Below are 22,826 nucleotides of genomic sequence, written 5' to 3' on the forward strand. Positions count from 1 at the left end.
TTGAGACAGCTGGATCAGCAGTATCATTTAATGAAAATTGTCACAAAACAGACAAATTATATATTGCTGTGCACCAATAGCGGAAACTAACTAATCACAGTAAAGACAGTGAAGAGTGTTCAAAATCCAGATGAAGACTCAAAAAAATAAAATAAAAATAAAAATAATAAAAAAAAATTATATTGTGAAGAGTTGTAATGAAATTTAACTGCTAAACTCCCATATGACTTCATAAGACTCTCTCAGCTTCAATTTTATTGCATGTGGAGAAAAATCTTTAATTTACTATATATAGGATTTTAATTTTTGAAAACAAGGATAATCCAAGTGATTTGAATGTTTTCCCATTTCACTAGCAAGTGGCTTATTTTCCACAGATATTCACATAGGTTTACTACACTTATTGTAGGTACAACCAGAGGGATATATGCAAATATAGTATTGACCAGAGTATAAATGACTTGTCTTGACAACTTATAATGGAGTCTAAAGTATGTGATTATGCAGGCCTATTTCTTAACTCAGGGGGAAAAAAGAGACGTATGCTATCTTACACAGGAAGTCTTGCATATGCTATGCAGTGAGGGCTATAAACATATTCAACTTAGAATATGCATTGTGACACTGAAGTACAGTGACTTCAGCCAAGATTTCAGTCCCCTCTCCACCATCATCTTACTCTTCAGATTCTTGAACTTTTTGCACAGCAATGTCAGCTAAGCTGGTCTCTCTTTTAGACTGATTGTCAGGACGAGGTTGTGGGGCTGCTGGCTCATTGTTAAGCACACTTTCCTCTGTTCTGTCAACTGCATGATTTGGATCCACTTCTTTGGTAGCTCCTGGGTGAAGGTCTGACTGCTCCTCATTTGTGGAACTAGGATCAGCTGCCTGTGCTTCATCTAACAACAACAAAAAAAAAAAAAAAAAAAGGACACACCCATCTCATAAACCCCATCATCAACAAACCCCTGGAACACCCACACAAGAAGTGGACATTGTTATTCTTAAGGCTGAATTTGGCAGGTATGTTCTCTTTGTTTCACTGAGAAGTTTATTCACCCTGCTATCAAACAAGTTTCCTAATATTTATTTTTCTAAAAGTAATAAGGAAGCAGGACTACATTAAGTGACCTTAGACACAGGAATTCTGCCTAAGGCAGGGGTAAACGAACTATGGCCTGGGGGCTGCATCCAGGCCTCGAGCTCCCGCTGGGGAGCGGGGTCTGGGGCTTGTCCCACTCCGTGCAGCTCCCAGAAGCAGCAGCATGTTCTCCCTCCGGCTCCTAAGAGTAGAGGCAGCCAGAGGGCTCCACAAACTGCCCCAGCCCCAAGCGCCACCCCCTGCTGGGAACTGCAGCCAATGGGAGCTGCAGGGACAGTGCCTGCAGACAGGGCCGCCTGGCCATGCCTCTGCTTAGGAGCCATAGGGGGGACATGCTGCTGCTTCTGGGAGCTGCTTGAGGTAAGTGCTGCCTGGAGTCTGCACCCTGACCCCCTCCTGCGCCCCAAACCCCTGCCCCAGCCCTGACTCCCCCTCCCCCACCCTCCAAACCGCTTGGTCCCAGCCCAGAGCACCCTCCTGTACCCCCAACCTCTAGGGTCTACTTAGGGGTCAGAGTGATTAAAAAAGCCCATTTTGGCTCCTTAAATTTACATGAGATGGTCACTAGGTGGTGTGTTTTCTGATATACTAGTAACTGCTCTGCAGTAGTATTTTCACAGCCCGACTGAGGAGAGCTACTCTCCTGTGAGTAAGGCAAGAATGACATGGCTCCTGTATTTTGTAACTGCCTACAATAAAGTTAAAACATATAAAGTAGTGATAATAAAATGGGGAAGGGAAGTGAGAATGAGCATGTATGCTACTTCAGGGACTTTCCTTTGAATTACATACAGAAAAATTGTTTTGGAGGAAGGGTGTTAGGCATTTTTACTCTGTTGCAGGATTTTCAGAGTTTGTCATTTTGTTAGTGGTTGTAAGGAAAGAACCCAAAACAACCAAATAGCCACCCCCTACATATTCACACAAGAGTTCCTTGTTCCTCTCCCCATACCCACAATGTAGCGAAGAATTAACTTCAGAGTTAACCTTTTGGACAGTGGGTTAGTGTGTGGATTGGCGGTTTTGTTTTTATTATTCAACTTGTCACTTGGTCTTCCAGTTATACAGTGAAGTTATACAATTAGGATTTCAGGTTTTTTGATCAGAGCTTTAAGATTTGAAACAGCAAAGTTAGAATTCCTGGTGCCCGATTGTACTCAAGAGTCATGTGTATTTCTGTTATTGTATACAAAGTTATGCCTTCACAAATAAGAAGTTAAGCATTCCAACAAGTACTGCCATTTTTTTCTACCAACCAAGACATTCTCTTAAACCTCACTTAGTACATGCAGTAACAGAATTTACTTTTGCTTCTTGTAGTAGAATTTGTTAGTGCAGGATTAATTTTAGTTAGCAAACTGTAGATCCTAACCTCTCTCTTGCTTTTTTTCTTGTCTCCGTTTTTCTTTGGCAGCTTCTAGCTCTTGCTTCTCATGAGCTTCCTTCAGCGTCTTACAAACTTTTTTGTGGGTAAACCAGTGTATTTTCTGGCAGTTCTGGTCACAATAAATAACCTGAAATTTTCCAGAGCCATTACTTTACCTTCATATAACAGGGCAGTACAATAGTTTAACTTTATGGGGAGATAAAGCTAAACATTTAATCAGGATATTGTAACAATATGTTATATAGCCTAAGAGTACTACTTTGTGTGACCTTATTAACTGTTTATAATTGTAATTTCAGAGTGGGTATTCTATACATTATCTCAAAAAGGAAACTATTGTTCTATTGTAATTAATATAGGAAATCCACTATGTATTGTAACTCCACCCTCTAACCCGCAGTGTCTTATTTGGGGCTTTAAATATTCCTACTTCTTGGATTCAAGATACCTGCATCACAAGCAGGTGCTTTGTATCTCCTGAGTCTGAACATACAGGGGCATTTCTCAAAGAGCTACAATTACTGGTAAGTAACCTTTCTTTTCCAGACTGGCAGTAATATATTCAGAGATTACAAGGCCAGAAGAGACCATCAATTGTCATCGTCTAGTACAGGGGTGAGCAAACTTTTTGGCCTGAGGGCCACATTGGGGTTCCGAAACTGTATGGAGGGTAGGTGTAGTGTATTAAATTGCTCCCCGTATGAATGTGCTACTTACGGCAGCCAGTCCTGGTGCTCTGAGTGGCACGGTAAGGGGGCGGAGAGCAGGAGGGGTTGGATAAGGGGCAGGGAGTCCCGGTGGGCCTGTCAGGGGGCAGGGCTGTGGATGGGGTCGGGGCAGTCGGGACAGGGGGGTTTGGATGGGGGTGGGGTTTTGGGGGGGGGCGGTTAGGGGCAGGGGGTCCAGGAGGGGGCAGTCAGGGGACAAGGAGCAGGGGGGATTGGAGGGGTCGGGGGTTCTGAGGAGGGCTGTCAAGGTGGTGGGAAGTGGGAGGGGGCAGATAGGGAATGCAGGGGCCAGGCTGTTTGGGGAGGCACAGCCTTCCCTACCTGGGTGCAGTGTATTAAATTGCTCCCTGTAGGAATGTGCTACTTACGGTGTGCTACTTACAGCTGCCAGTCCTGGTGCTCCATAATTAGCACATTCCTACGGGGAAAAATTTAATACACTACAGCTGGCGACTCTCGCTGCCGCGCTGCCCGGCAGGAGCTTGTAGCCCCGCTGCCCAGAGCGCTGGCGGCACGGCGAGCTAAGGCTGCGGGGGAGGGGCTGGGGGGCTAGCCTCCCCGGCCGGGAGCTCCAGGGCCGGGCAGGACGGTCCCGCGCGCCGGATGTGGCCCGTGGGCCATAGTTTGCCCATCTCTGGTCTAGTATGACCTCCTGTATAGCACAGGCCATAGAACTTCCCAAAATAATTTCAAGAGCATATCTTTTAGAAAAACATCTGATCTTGATTTAAAAATTGTCACTGACGGAGAATCCACCCTGACCCTTGGTAAATTGTTCCAATGGTTAATTAGTCTCACCATTAAAAATCAGGCAAATTCAGACTAGAAGTAAGGCACATCTTCAACTTCCAGATTTTTTAAACTACAGTCTCTTACCATCTTACATACTGAACATCTTTTGTCTGCTCCTTTTCCCCCACAGGTTGTACAGAATTCAGCATCCACAAAGCCCACTTGGCCAGTAATAGCTTGTGTAAGTACAGAGAAAGCAGTAGGATCAGAGCCCTGAGGAAAGAGGGAAAAGTTGGGCAATAAAGAGGAGAAAAAACATAATTTAAAGACTGCAGAAATATGACTTGTATATTTAGCAAGAAGTTTTGGTAATTTGTAACTTAAGAGCAAGATGCCTGGTGGCTCTATGCATTTTCACTGAAGTTTCTGTTGTAGCAACAGGAACAGAAAACTAATCATGTGAACCCAGCCGTAATGCAGGACCCTCCACTATTATCATTCATTACACTTACACAAACAGCTGTAGCTTAGGTTTGTCTAGTCTGCGGTTTCTAAAGAAGGGGGATAGAAATTATTTTATTTCATCTTAGAAGCTTGAATCCAATTTTAGGCTAATCAGTTTAGAATTAATATTTAAACCCGCATTCCAATACTGCCATCACTTTAGAAAGTAGTGGATGTGCAAAATCCTCCCTCACCACTTCTTTCCACCAAGTGATCTGCAAAAACTCTGATGGCCAGGATTTCAGAGCTTTTATAGTAGTTTTCAAAATACTGTAGCTACTCCAGTAAGTCTATGATATAAAGGACCAAATTCTACCCTTGGCTAAACATGCACAACACCTGATGACTTCAAGGGGAGCTGTGCACCATTAGTCTTGGGCAGCATTAGCCCTAAAGGATAACAGTACACAAACACAGCAACATCTATGCTTCTGATGAAGCAAATCTACAGTTGAAAAGCTGTATCTACTAGTACCACTTTAGCATTAAGTGTGACTTTAGATAGAGCACAAAGGACTTCTTTATGTCACATTTAATATTTTCCTGCACTTACTACAAAGTATCCTTTGTGAGCCTATAAACAAAAAGCTTTTTCCCATGGAATTTTTTTTAAACACTTTATGTGCCATTGCTTGAAGAAACGTTCAAAGAGAATGTCTTTCCCGATTGAGGTTCTTTCCCCATTTGGAAACAATGGATATTTTCCCTGTATCTAATGCTGCTGAAATTAACATGTAAATTTTTTTTGTATTCACTCCCATTTGTGGCATCTGGTGAAGCAGTTCTCCAGTATCTCTGCATAATGGGGCACCACTTCATTTTATTTCACACAGATGCCCACGTGTCTTGATATCAGAGAACATATGTGATGTTCCATTGTTTTAGTTGTTGTCATAATTAAAACATCCTGTTAATGTATTTGTTGATGAACTAATGAACTGTACTTTGTGATATTCTTTTCACTTAGGGTTGGCAGTTTGTAAAGAATATGCAGCAGGATTGTGCAAATTAGTGTCTGTACTGGCTAGAAAGAGAAGTTTCTCTTGGCACTGACGTACTGGAGTGTTCCATGTCTTCAAATATTCCAAACTGAATATTTGCAACCTGGAATCTTTAAAATACTAGATACAATTTACAGACATCCTGCTCCTTCAAAAAGTACAAGCAGTAGCCATCATTATATACTACTTTGGTAATGTTATGAAAGTGTTAAGAATCCCTTCTTGGAATGATGCTAACACTGGGGGCAGGGGGGGTGAGGGGGAAGATCAAACAAGTTGTTCCAGCTCAAAAATAAATCTAAAACCATTACATCATCTGAGAAAGATAGTAATTGTACACAAGAGGCTGGGTTTTTCTCATACTGGATCTGCATAATTATGCATGCCTAAGATCAAGTACTCCTGGACAAACGTAACTGATAGCACAGATTCTTCTAGAGTTTTATAGGTACGCCCAAGAGTGTCAAAGCTGTGCAATGAAACAGATTCATTTGAAGGGAGTCGGTAGGGGAAGAGGAGATTGCCAGAAATAGAGAAAAAAGTAGAAGAAACCGCTGTAAAGGTGCCTTAAACAGTTTGAGACAGTGTATGAACATTATGTCAAGTATCAGAGGGGTAGCCGTGTTAGTCTGGATCTGTAAAAAGCAACAAAGAGTCCTGTGGCACCTCAAAGACTAACAGATGTATTGAAGCATAAGCATCCATACATAAGAGAACATGGGTCTGACGAAGTGGGCATTCACCCACGAAAGCTTATGCTCCAATACATCTGTTAGTCTTTAAGATGCCACAGGACTCTTTGTTGCTTTGTATGAACATTCAAATCATTGTGCTGTCTTTTGTTCTGATCTAGATAAATTACTACTGCAGAAATTAAACTACAGAACAATCAAATTTATTGGATCCCTGTAAGATGAAGGATATTTTTAATTCATTAAAGTGTATAACAGTTGTGTCACAAAATTAATTATCATCCCTATCTTAACACATGTACTGCATAGCTTTCAGAAATAGATGCTGATGTGCTTTCCTCTGAAAAATAAGTCTCTTACAAGATTTATTATAAGCCAATTAAAACACTCTTTAAAGAGAGTCTCCTATCAGACACATATGGGAAGATGTAAAGTTAGTTTTCTTACTAGGCATCCATGGCACTGGACACCAACAGCTGTTCATTTTGCTTCGTCCGCTCATAAAGGCAGTTTCAAAAAAATGCTTTTCTTCCAAGTTACCATCACCTACTTCCATTCACTTCTGGCCCATTGGAAATAATGACTGCAAGAGTCCCAAGAGATCCTGCAGTCCTTACACCCCTTGCTGTTTTGCCCAAGTGCAGGATAAGACTATTAAACTACGTAACACCACTGAATTTATGGAATGAGTTTTGCAAGGAGAAACAGGGAGAGAGAGTATCTCTCGCCTCCTCCCCAAATGGAGAGAAATACGAAGTGCTGGCATCAGAATACTCTGCTCTAGTTTTCTGATGTGAAGATTTTTAATAAATAATGTTCCACAGTCAAAGCCACAGTAGGGAAACAGAAACTAGACGAAACCCAATTGTCAGAGGTCAGAACTTCTACTATATTTGTTAAAGAAGAATTCCCTAGAATCCCAATTTTTTTTTTTTAATCTCTCAGGGGACATTCAAAACTTTTGCATCCTAGAGAACATAAGTCAAGGGACACAAAGACATGTTAAATTCAATTAAATAATCGGGATTTTACTATGTGGGATATCGAAGTTAATCCGTTTATAAAATAGCGCTTATTTGCTTAATGAGAGACTTACAATTTCAACTGGAGCAATACTTCTCACCAGCTGCTGGAGCAGGGTAGCTTCACAGTAAGGAAACTTTCGAATGCACTCTCTGATAAGCTTCTCTTGATACACAGGAAAACCATCTGTATCTCTGCCTTTCAATAGACTGAAAATTTTAAAGCAAAAATTAAATGTAAATCCATTAGCAACTAATGATTCGCGTTTACTAACAAGCATGGTCCAGGCTGTTATTTATTCCGCTGTCCCCCTGGCTACCTTCCTCATACTGTAATTTTATGCTAAAATTCAGATTCAAAGTAAATACTATATTCTCAAAATCACAGGGAAGTTAAAAATGCAAAAGAAGCTTTTTGTACGTAATTACACAACAATTTTGAAGTATAAAATAAAATTACAGCTAAGTTGTGGAAACGCATACCCACTGTATTTCGACTACCTACCCCAATATCAGCAATGCCAGACATACAGCTTATTAGAGAGGCTTTGCTTTGTTTTAAATTATAAGACATGGAGGCACAGTTCTTGTTTAAAAGTCTATTAGTAATACCACATTATTGTTCTGACTTCACTAAGCTATCTTATCTCCTCTTTTCCCTTATTTATCCTCTTAATTCTTGAATCACTGCTATATTAATTGATTTTAATATTTTAGAGACAGGGTTATTTGCTTCATTTATAACCCAGTTTTCAGAAGCACCAACACATCCATTGAAGTCAGTGGGAACTCCAGATGCTCAACACCATTGAAAGTTAAGCACCTAAATCAAAATAGCCTGTCAGAACTTAGGCACTTTTGAAAATCCCACCCAAGATACACAAACCCAACTGGTTTAGAAGCAAAAATTCCACTGGCTTTAAATGGGACTTTTGCTTTATGCCTGCTCGAGTCTATGCTGGGGAGTAGAGTGGAGTAGACAGCAACATGCTCACAGGCGACCTTTGCTATACATTTGAAAGTGTAGCTTGCATCGCTTTTACACTCACATGCATGCACTACCTATCTTTCTAGTGCTTCAGGGCATTCAGGACCCTGGCCAAGCCATGTGCCCTATGGGGTGTTCAGTGCTGATGACTGCACCCTTCTTTGCATGCATGAGTTACTCCTAGGGGAATTCTGCGCCAAAAAATTAAAAATGTTGTGCACATTTTAAAATTCTGCAAATTTTATTTGTCAAAATAGCACTATATAATCATTCCAGTTTCAATTATTTTGGTAATTTATTTCAATATACCTGTCAGCGGGTACGTCTGAATAGAGAGAGAAAAAAATTCCCCCAGGAGTAGAGAGTCGAAGAAACCCCTATAACAATCCAGTTCCTGTTTCTCTGCCTCCTCCGTCCAGAGCCCAGCCAGGGGGCCACTCATATCCCCTCCCCCCAGAGCCTAGCCCTGGCCCCTCCAGCCCAGACACTTGCATCCTCTCCCTCCCAGAGCCCAGGGATCCAGAGGGTGGGGGGTGGGGGAATAGCCTGATGCTGGGTTCCAGGTTTGTATGAAGTTTCCTGTGCGCTGCCTCCTTCCTTCAGGTTGTGCTGGGAACTGCAGCTGCTGGGAATCCTCCAGTTCCCTCCCACTCTCCTCAGCCTTGTCTTCTATTTGTGAGCTGGGTTCTGCTGGGTCCAGCAGCCAGGGCCGGCTTTAGGAACTGTGGGGCCCGATTCGAATGCCTGGCGGCGGTCCAGAGCTTCGGCGGCACTTCGGTGGCAGGGGGTCTGCTCCGGGTCTTCGGCGGCACGGGGTCTGCTCTGGGTCTTCCACGGCACTGAAGGATCACCCGCCACCGAAATCCCAGAGTGGACCCCCCCGCACAGACCCGGAGCAGACCCCCCTCTGCCAAAATGCCGCCAAAGTCCCGAAGCGGACTGCCACCAGATGAGTAAAAAAATTAAAAAATTAAAAAGGCACCTAAGGCGCGGGGCCCGATTCTGGGAAATCGGGGGAATCGGCCTAAAGCCAGCCCTGCCATCAGCCCCTAGGGGCAGACAACATTTCTGCCGCCCATTTCCGAAAGAAGGAAATTCTGCGACACATTAATTTCTGCAAAATTCTGCATTGCGCAGTGGTGTAGAATTCCCCCAGGAGTAATGAGTACTGGATGCCTTTTGTACATAAGTGGTAGGGGATCAGGGCTCCCCTGGACAATGCTAAACTGGAATCTTTTAAATAATGCAATTTTATCTTGGTAGTTTTTAAACCCCAAACTAACCAATGCTCCAGCTTCACTTCACCCTAATAGGCACAGTATTTTTGATATGTATAAAATTAATTTATGTATAGATCCTCAGACTCCTTTTAAATAATGTATAAATGCATACCTTTTGATTAATCCATCCAGTTTATCCTCTCGCTCTTTGAGAAAATTAATACATTTCTGGAAGATGCAACTCATATAGTGCATTTTAATAGCCAGTACTTCATTCATATCTCTTTGCTTCATGCATTTCTCACAAATCAGGTCCAACACCCTGTAGCATTTCAGCAGTGCTTCTACTTCTGCCAATAGGGGGTTCTCTTTGACCAGCAGCACAATCTACAGGGAACAGTGAAGAGCGTTTAATGTAATGAGGAACCCTTTTTTCCTTTAAGCATGTGAGTTAAAGCATGTAGGTTACATGGATGAAAATAGAGTTAGCCTAAAATAAGCCTAGAGTGCAGTAAATAGACTGTTCATACACTGAACTAAACACTTTCAAAGACAGGTGCCCAAAATGTTACTCTAAGTAATACTGTACATAATTACCTACTTGCACATGCCATAGATACCACAATGGTACCTGAACTATTTCCTATTTTAAATGCAGATGAAAACTATGGTATCTCAGATTGGTGATAGCTGACAAATGCTAACTTTCAATCGTAAGCTGTAGGAATTTAGGGCTACTTATTTTCTGAGCTACACATAGAAATAAGCCACAAGATATAGCTTTTTTTTTTTTTTTGACTGTTATACCAACAGGTAAAAACATAAGTCAACTGCACATATGTTCAAAAGTCGCAGCAACAGACATTACTGCAATGAAATAGGGATTAAAGAAAAAAAAAGTAGTAGTAAGACAGCTGAAGTGACACACATTAATTGAAAGAACAGTGAGCTAGTATTAGGACTGGATGTTGCCTGAATTTTCCACTAAAAGAAGGAAGGAAATGTAAAATGGGTTTAAGCATTTATTTCAAGAGTATGAATCTGTGACCAGACATGTGAGCTTAGTTTCTGATTTACCTGTACCATACTAAGTCTCATGATCTCTTGCATAGTATGAAATAATACCAATTAGTTTGATATCTCAGATTTAATATTCTTAATTATGGGCCAGATTCTGCCATGCTTTCTCATTTCAAAGATCACCTTATTTTGCAAGTAATCCCTTTATCAATACGCTAATTCTCAACACAAGAGTTACAGAATCTGGTCCTATGCCAATAAAGAAGATGTACACATTACTGCACCTTAACAGGATGCAAGTTTGTAGTAGTAATAATTTTGTGAAGAGGCCCAGCTAACTTCACTGGCAGTTTTGGTTCTTTATCTAGTCCTTGTGGTTTAGTGTAGTAGTCTAGCCTTTCCCGTGGAAAGAAGTTGTTGATGATGGTCACGCAATCATGTTGACCTAAAATTAAAAAAAAAAGCCATTAAGAGTGAAAATGTAATTTAGTTATACTCCACCCTCCCCCAATCTCCACAGGAGCTGGTTTAGCACAATTTTTAACTTTTGGCAGTAAACAAGTACATATAAGATGTCAGGCTGTAGGGACTCAGAGAGAAACCCCCCTAATTTCTTCTCCCCAAGATCCTTTAACAATATATTTAAGATTAAGCCACGAGGGGATCAGTATTCCTCTCAATAATCCCCACATATTTTCTTATTCAAAAACATACAGGGGTCTGCCATATTGGTGTCAGCAAATTTTCAAGAGGAGCTCTCTGGCAATTGTGCCCTCCTGCTATTCATTTTGAGAGAGTAATCTATTCACAAAAATAGGTCAGAGCATTGTCTATAGGATGCATGGGATGTAAACAGGGGAGGCCTAAGACACATCAGAACAGTTCCTCAAGGTTGTGTTAAGACAGAAGAGACGAGACACTGGTTGTTGGAACTGGACATCATCAATCTCAGGATTTAGAGCACTAGATAATTTATGAGAAAGGAACAGGTAACCAGCGAAACTAGAGAGTCTTAATCACATATCTTCTTTTGGACAGCAAGAGAATAGGTGCTATATTCATACTTTGTATTTGGATAATAAGTGCCATATAAATATCTCAAAGCACTTTGCAAAGGTGCATAAGGATCTTCATTTTATAGATGGGAAAAGAGAGGCACAGACTGGCTTTGTGCTTTGCCCAAAGACACACAGCAAATCAACAGCAGAGCTGGAAACAGATCTCAGGTCTACAGTACCCTGCTGTAACCATCAGATAAATAAAACTTGCTGGACAATTCTCCTAACACCCCTGGGATGCAGGCTGGTAAATATTTCCCTTTTTATAGATGGGGAAACTGAGCAAAGGGTGAAATGACTCATCCACAGCAAGTCAGTGGCAAAGTCTGCATTAGAACTTCCCAGTCTGTCTTATGGTTTGGAAAGTGATGACCTAGTGTAATTTACACACTTTTAGCACAGTAGCAACTATCTTCGCATATTTCAGCAGAGTGGAGGATCATAGATGTTCTAACATTGTTGAGAATGAAATCTGACTGTCTGCTCACTCATTATAGGAGGAGACATGGAATAAAATCTAATCCTCTGTTTTTAATCAATTAATGCAGAAATGTGAAGTAATGTTCCTCCAAGAATAAACAGTTTAATCCACCAAACCATATAATTTTATAGCCCTGGTGAAAATTAGGAGATCATTTCAATTTACCCACAAAGGCAGCCATCTGAGCTGCTGTCCTTCCCACAGAGTTGACAGCATCAGTCTCTGCTCCAGCCTCTAACATCATCCAGGTGATTTCTTTGCTGCCTGTATTTGAAGAGAAAAGAAATACAGAGTTTTGTTTTTGTCTTTTGTAGATGCACATAATTTGAGAAGACCAGTAACTAATTTCAAGTTGAATTTCAAGACCTAAAAGGGACAACACTGACACAACAAATCCTTGATGTCCTTGGTTTAAAACAGTGGATTAAAGAGCCAACAGTATTTTTCTCTTATTTGCAAAGCCCAAGGAATAAAAATTCACACTCTCAGGCTCGGATTCTGCCCTCAGTTACACATGTTCAATTCCCACTGAATCAAGTGTGTATCTCTCAATGCCAAGATTTGCCCCCCCAGTGGGTAGCAATATAGATGCAAGCCCTGCTATTCTAGTTTGACAGTACAACTACAGCATCTTGTCTTCTAAGAGAAGAATAAATTCAGTACTATTATGGAGCAGAAGTGTAGAGCAGAGAACAGATTGTTCCTTTCTTCCCAATGGGAACTAGGTGTTCAGGCTGGGATAAATACCAAATAAATAAGATGAAGCTAAATTTGTTGGCAAAATTATATCACTTAACTGGTGCCCTTCAGGGAGACTAATAAAGACACTTGTGACCAGACTTGTTGGTTCTATTTTCCAGATGTGCTCTTCCTTTACTTTCTGTTTTTGTGGGACTGCTGACTAGGGTGACGTGACTATAAAGGAGAAAAAAATATAAATGTTTCTTGCATTTGTTCTAATTTTAGAGTGACAATGCTTCAGCTGTGCTCACTTCTTTTTGAGCTCAAAGATTAAAAGTCTGAAAACTAAAATCCACGAGTATTCATACTGGAGATTGTGGGCCACTGATTTCACTCTACGTCTAACTAATATCTTACACTAATGTCTCCACACCAAGCTAGGAGTTAATATTAATTTCTCTGGGAATTATGCTTTGGGAAAGATCTGAGTGACCCAGAAAGGAAGAAGTTTAAAAAGAGTCAAACTTCCCTAATCCTTATCTTCTACCCTTCATTCAGAGATTTAAAGTCCTTCAACTGATTGTAAGAGAATTATTGCTTATCTAAATCAGGGAACAGGAACAATACAATATGACCAGTGACAAATAACAAATTGAGCTCAAAGTTCAAGAATCAGATACACGCAGTGAACTATTAGTGATCAATCCCTAGAGGAAGGAAATTCAGTGAGGGATCTATCCATTGCCAAAGTTTCACTAAATACATTCAGAGGAATTATAATCTGCTTGCAGCCCAAGACTTGCAGAAAGACTAAATTTGATAAGCCTCAGTAGTATTAAAATAGCTTTGCTTATTAAAAGCTACAGTTGGAGAGTCTTAAAACTCCACCCATCCTTCAGTAAGGGAGTGTCTTTCATAGGAACTCAATGTAATTAAACAGAATTCACCCTGCTGTGCAGGAAAATCATTGCATGACAGATGGAATTTTAAGGCTCCAGGACTAAGTACGGCAGTATTCCTCCCTATACACTAGGAATTATATAGCATATGCCTCAAATAGATGAGCAAATCAACTTAATATAGGACAAAATAAGTCAACATCATCTTTCCTGCATACTGGGTTGTACTAGTACTTCTGCAGTTACACAGACCCACCCATTACTTAAGCAATAACATCTTTTTATTATTCCATCCTAAGGCAGTGTCCTGAATTATGAAATATTGCAACCTGTTCATAGGCCTGTTGTCTAGATAGCAGTATTATAAAAATTTGAAAATACAAATTTCGAAAGAGTTTACCTGAGAGTCCAGCAAACATCAAGGCAGTATATCCATGTTCGTGTTCATTGCAGTTAACATCCGCTCCATACCGCAAGAGCAACCTGCACATGTCAGCTTTCGCTTTGTATGCTGCATGCATTAAAGGGGTCATGCCATGCTAATGAGAGAAGAATCAAGAAAGAAATATACGCACTTGTGGTAATTACATTTATAGATCTTTGTACTGTTCAAGACTCCCACCTGGTAATTACATACCCATGTACAATGCCTCATTTGACGTGTGGGTTAACAAAACCAAACCATAAAGCAAAGTGTTGGGTAAAAGGACTATACTGTATGTATAATGGATTTCACACTCATTCATTACACTGTTTTATTTGCATATCTTTTATTCTGTATTATTACCATGCAAAATAATTATCGCCATTTGCCAAAGGCCTCTACATGTACTCAGCGTTAAAGACAGATTATGCCCTATAAACCTAGGAAAGTTGCCAGCCTCCTAGGTTGGCAAATGAAAGTTTTTTCCACTGCACACATGTGGGAGTAAGAATATTTAGTTCAGGCTCCTCTCAGACTATTACTAAGATTTATAGACACCCAACTGTGAAAGTCATGCTGTCAATTCTTAATTATAATTGATGGAGCTGTAACTGTATTACCACTCCTCCCTCCCACTTACCACCTATTTGCAATACCAAAAATATGAGGGAAGGGTTCACCAGTAGCTGAAGGTTTTTCCCCAGAACTTCTCTGGTGTAACTACAGCAGTGTAGTTATACAGGTTCTAACTCCTTCTGTAAACCCATTTCAATTGTGCAAAAAAAGGGGTGAGCTGCAGTAAATGGTTCAGTGTGTCTGCATTAGGGGTTTGTACTGATGCAACTACAACTATGTAGCTACATTAGTGTATACTTCCCCACTCTAGCCTAATCTTAAGGGAAGCTTTAGCAACCAGGATGACTTGTTGTGAGGTCTATAACCTGACCTTGATTGAAAAGAGAATGAAAATTACAAACACTTCTAATTGAACAACTTGTGCCCAAATAAATTTGTTAGTATCTAAGGTGCCACAAGTACTCCTCATTCTTTTTGCTGATACAGACTAACATGGCTACCACTCTGAAACTTCTAAATGAAAGTATGAGGTATAGCAACATAGCCCCTCCTAATACTGGAGAATTGAGAGGAATTCATTTTAGTGAGTCACAGTTTCTAAACGAAAGTGTCTGGACGGGACAGTCTCCATTTTGTAATCCAGATCATAGAGTTTAGACAGCTGTGTGCATGCAGCCAGCCCTGCATTAGGAAAGGTCACAAGTTTGAAATAATCTAATCAGGTGGTTAGTTTAGTGCTCAGTCTGGGGGACAGCGTCTAATGCTATACAGTAGGGTCAACAGTGAGCATACGATCATTAAGGCTGCAAATCTGTCATGGATTCCGTGACTTTCTGGGATCTCTGTGACTTTTGCAGTGGCTGATGTGGCTGGCCCAGGGGCCCCTGAACAGTTTGGGCAGCCCCTGCACCAGCCGCACGGGCTGCTGCTGGGGTAGTCTCAGGCCGTGCCCCTCCCTGCAGCAGGAGTTTGGGTGTGAGAGGGGGCTCCGGGCAATGCTTACCTCAGGGGGCTCCCCAGAACCAGCGACATGTCCCTACCTCGTCTCCTAGGTGGAGGGGCCAGGGGGCTCTGTGTGCTGCCCACACCCGCGGCTCCCATTGCCCACGGTTCCTGGCCAATGGGAGCTGCAGAGCTGGCACTCGGGGCGGAGGCAGTGCGTGGAACCCCCTGGCTGTGCCTCTGCCTAGGAACATGTCGCCATGTGGAGCCAGGTAGGAAGCCTGCCACCCCCACACCCCACCTTCCCCCAGCGGCAGCACAGGTCCCAGGCTACGCGCTGCCACCCCCCTGCCGAGAAACCCCGGGCTGGCCCCCCCGCCCCCCCGAGCACTCAAAATTTAGTCTGGGGTATATAGTACAAGTCATGGACAGGTCATGGACCATGAATTTTTGTTTACTGCCCATGACCTGTCCATGACTTTTACTAAAAATACCCATGACTAAAATGTAGCCTTAACGATCATTTCTCAAGAAAGCATCCAGAAACCTTGACACCCCACCCTCCTCCCCGCAACTGCACTGGGCCAAATATAGATAAGAATGCATAATAATCCTTGGGAGCAGATATCCGCTTGAAATTGTAGTATAGTTTTTGAGCTTAAGGGTTTTCGGGAAGAGGGAGCAGAAGAGGGAGCATAGCTTAGACTTAGGCAATGTCTAGGGGTAATGCATTCTACAGGGTGTGATTTTTAACACGCACTAACATAGAGTTACTGTATTTCAGGTTCCCAAAAAAGAGGACACTGCTACAGTGGGGTGAGTGGGAGCTGAGGGAAGAGGTGATCCTAATGTCATGATAGTAGGGCGGCTGGTGCAAGCCCAGGATGCAGCAACAGCCGTCACTCAGCACCTCCCTGCAGGACCCCCTCCCCATGCCTCGAAGCTGGGGGCTGGGTGGGCGAGATCTGGCAGCTGTGGCTTGCAGGGGAATCAACCAATCAGCTGCAGATGCAGGGGAGGGACCAATCAGGAAGCGGACCAATCGGGGCTCTTTCTGAGCTGCACCTTGTCTGCTGTGCAAAAACCCTGGACATTTCCTGTTATTTGAAAAATCTGCATGGACAGAGAAAGGAAGCTCCAAAAGAGGCTGTGTCCAGGAAAACCCAGATGTATGGTAACCCTAGATAAACATGTTGCATATTAAATGTCTGTGTTGGTCCTTGAGACTTCTATACTGTCCTCTCTCTTTCCTCCCTTCCCCTAAAGAGGGCTGTACCCACTTCAGAGCTAGTCAATGCCACTGGCTCCTTAGTCAGCCAGCATGCATGCTGTAGGGCAAAGCACCGTTGTTTTGATGGCACAGTTATCCAATAATGCAGAATTTGCTTGAAAATACAGGGATAACCTGCGATAGCATGACTTCTTTCAGAATTAAAACTTGGAAGAAATGCAATAGGAAATGCAGATTACAAGCTCTTTGTGGGCTTCATGTTATACCATTTCACCTGTCAACAAAGCCTGTAGAGAATTTGAGAGAAAACACATACTATATCTAAGCTTAAAGATATTAATCCTCTGAAATACTTTTATAGATTAAGAGTAGTTCAGAGGCTTACTAATAGCTGCAGGTTGAAAAGCTATTCAGAAGTCTGCCACTTCCTGTGTGCTAAATTATAGAGTTATTTAGCTCCTTGGAAGCCTGCAGACCTCTAAATAGCTTTTCAACTTGATACTTCTCCTTGATAGACCCACTAGGATACTTTTAATTTAGAAGTTTTGTTGTACCTCATCCAAGCAATTGACACGGACATTCTTGCTGCCCAAGAGCCTTCCAGCTTCTTCAGTGTTTCCTTAAAAAAAAAATAAGTAAGAGGTTAAAAATAAAATAAAATGGTGTTCCATCAAAAGTAAGGGGTTAAAAGGGAGGAAATGAAGAATCAAAGCAATGCAAAATCTTTCTATTTCTGATTTTAAATGAAATACTCAGACTAAATTTGATACCAAGCATGAAGAAACTCAGGGATGAATAATATTACATTCTAGAAGCTAAAAGCCAAGAAGTTTTTAAAATCAAAGTAAAGTAATTAGAAGACTTGAATTAATGGGAAATGACTACCCAGGAAAGAAGTATCAAGGGGTAGCCGTGTTAGTCTGTATCTACAAAAACAACAAGGAGTCTGGTGACACCTTAAAGACTAACAGATTTATTTGGGCATAAGCTTTCGTGAGTAAAAACCTCACTTCTTCGGATGCATAGAGTGAAAGTTACAGATGCAGGCATTATATACTGACACATGGAGAGCAGGGAGTTACTTCACAAGTGGAGAACCAGTGTTGACAGGGCCAATTCAATCAGGGTGGATGTAGTCCACTCCCAATAATAGATGAGGAGGTGTCAATTCCAGGAGAGGAAAAGTTTCAGAGTAACAGCCGTGTTAGTCTGTATCCGCAAAAAGAAGAACAGGAGTACTTGTGGCACCTTAGAGACTAACAAATTTATTAGAGCATAAGCTTTCGTGGACTACAGCCCACTTCTTTGGATGCAATCCGTGGCTGTAGTCCACGAAAGCTTATGCTCTAATAAATTTGTTAGTCTCTAAGGTGCCACAAGTACTCCTGTTCTTCTTTTTGAGGAGAGGAAAAGCTGCTTCTGTAGTGAGCCAGCCACTCCCAGTCCCTATTCAAGCCCAGATTAATGGTGTTGAATTTGCAAATGAATTTTAGTTCTGCTGTTTCTCTTTGAAGTCTGTTTCTGAAGTTTTTTTGTTCAATGATAGTGACTTTTAAATCTGTAATAGAATGACCAGGGAGATTGAAGTGTTCACTTACTGGCTTATGTATGTTATCATTCCTGATGTCCGATTTGTGTCCATTTATTCTTTTGCGGAGGGACTGTCCCGGTTTGGCCAATGTACATGGCAGAGGGGCATTGCTGGCACATGATGGCATATATGACATTAGTGGAGGTGCAGGTGAATGAGCCCCTGATGGTGTGGCTGATGTGGTTGGGTCCTCTGATGCTGTTGCCAGAGTAGATATGGGGACAGAGTAGGCAACGAGGTTTGCTACAGGGATAGGTTCCTGGGTTGGTGTTTCTGTGGTGTGGTGTGTAGTTGCTGGTGAGTATTTGCTTCAGGTTGGGGGGTTGTCTGTAAGCGAGGACTGGCCTGCCTCCCAAGGTCTGTGAGAGCTTGGTATCAAATTTAGTCTGAGTATTTCATTTAAAATCACTCTCACAGACCTTGTATTAGCAGGAGTGTTATAAGCAAGACACGAGAAGTAATTCTTCCGCTCTACTCTGCTCTGATTAGGCCTCAACTGGAGTACTGTGTGGATGTGGACAAATTGGAGAGAGTTCAGAGAAGAGCAACAAAAATGATCAAAGGTCTAGAAAACATGACCTGTGAGGGAAGATTGAAAAAATTGGGTTTGTTTAGTCTAGAGAAGAGAAGACTGAGAGGGGACATGATAACAGTTTTCAAGTATGTAAAAGGTTGTTACAAGGAGGAGGAAGAAAAATTGTTTTTCTTAAACCTCTGAGGATTGGACAAGAAGCAATGGGCTTAAATTGCAGCAAGGGAGGTTTAGGTTGGACATTAGGAAAAACTTCCTAACTGTCATGGTGGTTAAGCACCGGAATGGAGGTTGTGGAGTCTCCATCATTGGAAATTTTTAAGAGCAGGTTAGACAAACACCTGTTAGGAATGGTCTAGATAATTAGTCCTGCCATGAGTGCAGGGGACTGGACTAGATGACCTCTTGAGGTCCCTTCCAAGTTCTATTATTAAAAAAAATTGCTTATGTGAAGCAATTAGACTATTCTATAAACTTGAGCTTGGGAAAATAATATATCTTTTTTCATAAGTTGTATCAGGACAGCTCTGACTTGGTAAATAAATACAAAGGGAATGTTTTAAGGTATTGTATATAAACGTTCACATAGATATCAAAGCCTTTAACTAATGACTAACATTCTTCTCCCAGTAACTTTGAATATTAATTAGATTGAGAGGTATTACTGTGCTTTGAAATCTTTGTCAGAATGATGATTTATAATTTACTTTTTTTTTGGTTTACATTTGCAACACCCCTTTCTACTCTGACCAAAAAACAAACCAACCCACCCACTCTAAAATTCAAATCCAAAAAAGTGTTTTGTAACGGCAGCTTACCATACTGGTTCCACAAGCTGAATTCACTCTAAAAGGTCTGAGTATTTTCTGTGAGGAAGGAGTGTGTATGTGTCCTGAAATCATTTTCATAATGATACGTATATACTCGTTCATTGGCCCGTTCATTTATAAGCCGACCCCCTCAGATGGTTAGGTAAAAATAACAAAAACTGTATAACCCTTTTATAAGCTGACCCTATATTTCAGGGGTTGGCAAACTTTGGCTCCCGGCTCGTCAGGACGTTTTGTTTACTTGTAGCTTCTGCAGGCATGGAGCCCTTCAGCTCCCTGTGGCTGTGGTTCGCTGTTCCCAGCCAATGGGAGCTGCGGGAAGTGGCACGCCATTGGCTGGGAACGGCAAACTGCAGCCACAGGGAGCTGAGGGGCTCCATGCCTGCAGACGCTCCAGGTAAACAAAACAACAAACAAAACGACATTGTATTAGATATTCAATTCAATGATTCCATAGAGTTTAAAATCATCAAATTTTGGTGTAGACCCATTTATAAGCTGATCGCTGCTCTTTAATGCGTCACTTTTTTACCAAAAATATTCGGCTTATGAACGAGTATATACGGTAAGTACAGTAGATATGGGTGTGTGTGAGAAGAAATCGAATAAGGAAGGGAAGTGGGTTCATCAGTGACCAAGGCAAGAAATATTTGAGGAAAACTCTAAGTGCATTTAAACTTGGATATTTCTCTGGTGTGTGATAGATTTCCAGGTTGGAATAAGAGATAATGGTTTTGTTGTTTCTGGATAGCACTTTCATACTTATGTCTTAAGATGATTTTATAAAAAAGCCATTCATAAAATAATTTTGATGTAGTTTTCCTGTTGATCATACTATTTGTGCTGTATACAAATTTTAAGGTGTGTATTATGTTGAAGATGTTTGATTTTATAGCTACTATTGATGAAGGAAGTGGGATGTGCAAAAAAGTAAGTTGATAGTAAAAATCCCAAACTTAAAATATAAAGGTTATGAACTACATTTACAAGAATGCAGGGCAAATAGCTCACTTTTGAAATTCAAATTCTAATCTTTTAAGAAAAACCTAGTTCTGTATCATTATTCTGACAGTAGTAGCAGAAGATCTGAGATCCTAATTCATCAAAGACAATGCAAGTGATGATAGTACCGTATTAAATACTAATTGTTCTGACCTTGGGTTCTATGGGAACTGGTTTCAAAGTCAAATTAGTGGGACATTACTACTATAATATATCCATGTCAGACATAATGACTGTATTTCTTGAGCGGTCATCAAGACCAAAAGACAGAACTGTGTCTAATCTCCAGCCCAGCCCCCAAACTCCCACTCTACCAGTGTCCTAAACCAATATCCATTATTTAATGACAAACAAATGAAAGCCCATCCTTTTGTTCATGGGACAAAAAGAATCCAAAAATATGACATCATAAAAATAAAATTACCTGGCATGAGTTGGTTAAACAAAGACAGATACTAATAAATACTTCAGCAGTTAGGTTGTGGGAATGTTTGTTTGCCTTGTGCATAAGCAAACCAAAGTGCAGCCAAGTTATTTTTCTAAAGACTAATTTTTTAGAGTTTGAAGAACAGAATAGGCTGTGCCTGCATAAGTCTCAAACTTTTGCCTACAAAATCCTTTCTATTGAGCCACAGGGATACAAGCTTGATCCAAAGCCCACTGCAGTCAACGTAAAGACTCCTTTAGGTTCTACTGGCTTTGGATCAGGCCATAACTGAACAGAAAACAGGGAAAGTGGGAGAATGAAGGGAGGAAAGTGGTCTGTATAATTAAAAAGTTCTAGAACCCTTTAAATGAATGATAAAGCTTATTTTGACCTGGGGGATGGGGTGTTGGAGAATGAGATAAGTAGGTGTTCTCTAAAGCAACCTTTCAGCATAACAATACTTGAGACTTTGTCTTTACTTCATCCCCTCCCCAGGAAAGCATGCAAAGTGACAGATAATTTGTTTTAAATAACTATTTAGTGCAGTCAGATCACACCATAACAAGCTTCCTTTTGTGTGATTTTCCAGGAAATCGGGGTTGTACAAAGAGGGTAAATCTAGAGACATTTCGCCTCAGTGTTCTTCACAGCCATGCAGCTAAATATGCTGAGTGAAATGAGGCCCATTGTCCATTAGTTTAGCCCCCAAATTAGTTTTTATAAAGTAAAAAAACCCAGTATTATTAGAACTGTTAAATTAAGATATTTAAAAACATTGCTGTTTTGTTGAAATGTTTAAATCCATTGTGGTAACATCTGAGAACCAAACACTTTAGCTTTGTTTGTTTTGTTTTTTGATCCAAGCTGAAATGCAAGTAAATCAAAACCATTAATGATGACAAACATTTGATTGTTAAAAAGATTTCCAGTGCATCACTTAGGACCCCAATCTTGCAAAAAAGACCTATGCACAAGCTTATTAATTTTTTGGCGACCAGCACATCCCTCGGCCCATGCCGCTTCCCGCAGCCACCATTGGCCTGTAACTGCGAACCGCGGCCAGTGGGAGCTGCGATCGGCCGAACCTGCGGACACTGCAGGTAAACAAACCGTCCCGGCCCACCAGCGGATTTCCCTGACGGGCCGCGAGCCAAAGGTTGCCGATCCCTGGCTTACATTTATAACAAAGAATGGGATGAAAGTATTTTAAAGCTTATCTGTGTTTAAGATGTGGTCCATAGTCTTATGGCGAAGTTTTAAAATTATATTACTTGCCTTAAAGTTTTATTTTTAAGTAATTATAATTGTGCAAATTGTAAGTAATTGGAAAATACTGTGATCATGTTCATTTTTATTAGAGGAGCACTGTCAACTATTTGCAAGTTGTTTGCTTACTATTGCTAACAGTAGCTCTGAAGCAGGCCTGCACAACATGCGGCCCGCGGGGGCTCACTGTGCGGCCCGCAGGGGGATTCCAAACCCCACGCACACAAAGTCCCGAGGCTGGCGTGGCGGTGCTTCCTGGGGCAGCTCCTGGTGGCGTGCCTACCCGCCGACAGGAGCCAGCAATGCGGGCGGCTGAGTCCAGCCCAATCAGAGCTGCGGGGACGGGGCTTTCAGCCCCCCCCACCCACCCCGCGCAGGCGCAAGGATATTTTTGCGCCCTCGTGGGACACGGGCAGGGAGCCCTCGCGCGCTGCCACCCCCCCCCCCCCCCCCAAGCGGGATACAGGGATGGAGCCCTCGCGCGCCACCG

At 41.6% G+C, this 22,826-nt stretch overlaps 1 protein-coding gene across 2 annotated transcripts in view; it reads right to left on the bottom strand.

Moving 5' to 3' along the window:
* The window catches only part of ANKMY2 (ankyrin repeat and MYND domain containing 2), a 29,231-nt gene continuing 6,405 nt past the window's right edge, over positions 1-22,826 (bottom strand). For both annotated transcript variants that reach the window (XM_034760555.1, XM_034760556.1), the window contains exons 2-10: positions 17,243-17,307; positions 13,916-14,054; positions 12,101-12,199; positions 10,681-10,841; positions 9,549-9,763; positions 7,243-7,378; positions 4,094-4,222; positions 2,475-2,616; positions 1-899 (exon numbers count right to left, since the gene is read on the bottom strand). In XM_034760555.1, coding sequence (XP_034616446.1) covers positions 676-899; positions 2,475-2,616; positions 4,094-4,222; positions 7,243-7,378; positions 9,549-9,763; positions 10,681-10,841; positions 12,101-12,199; positions 13,916-14,054; positions 17,243-17,307 — 1,310 coding nt within the window. In that variant the 3' untranslated portion in view covers positions 1-675. The remainder of the gene's footprint in view (positions 900-2,474; positions 2,617-4,093; positions 4,223-7,242; positions 7,379-9,548; positions 9,764-10,680; positions 10,842-12,100; positions 12,200-13,915; positions 14,055-17,242; positions 17,308-22,826) is intronic.

This window comes from Trachemys scripta, chromosome 2 (genome assembly GCF_013100865.1).
Source record: "Trachemys scripta elegans isolate TJP31775 chromosome 2, CAS_Tse_1.0, whole genome shotgun sequence".
Taxonomy (NCBI): domain Eukaryota; kingdom Metazoa; phylum Chordata; order Testudines; family Emydidae; genus Trachemys; species Trachemys scripta.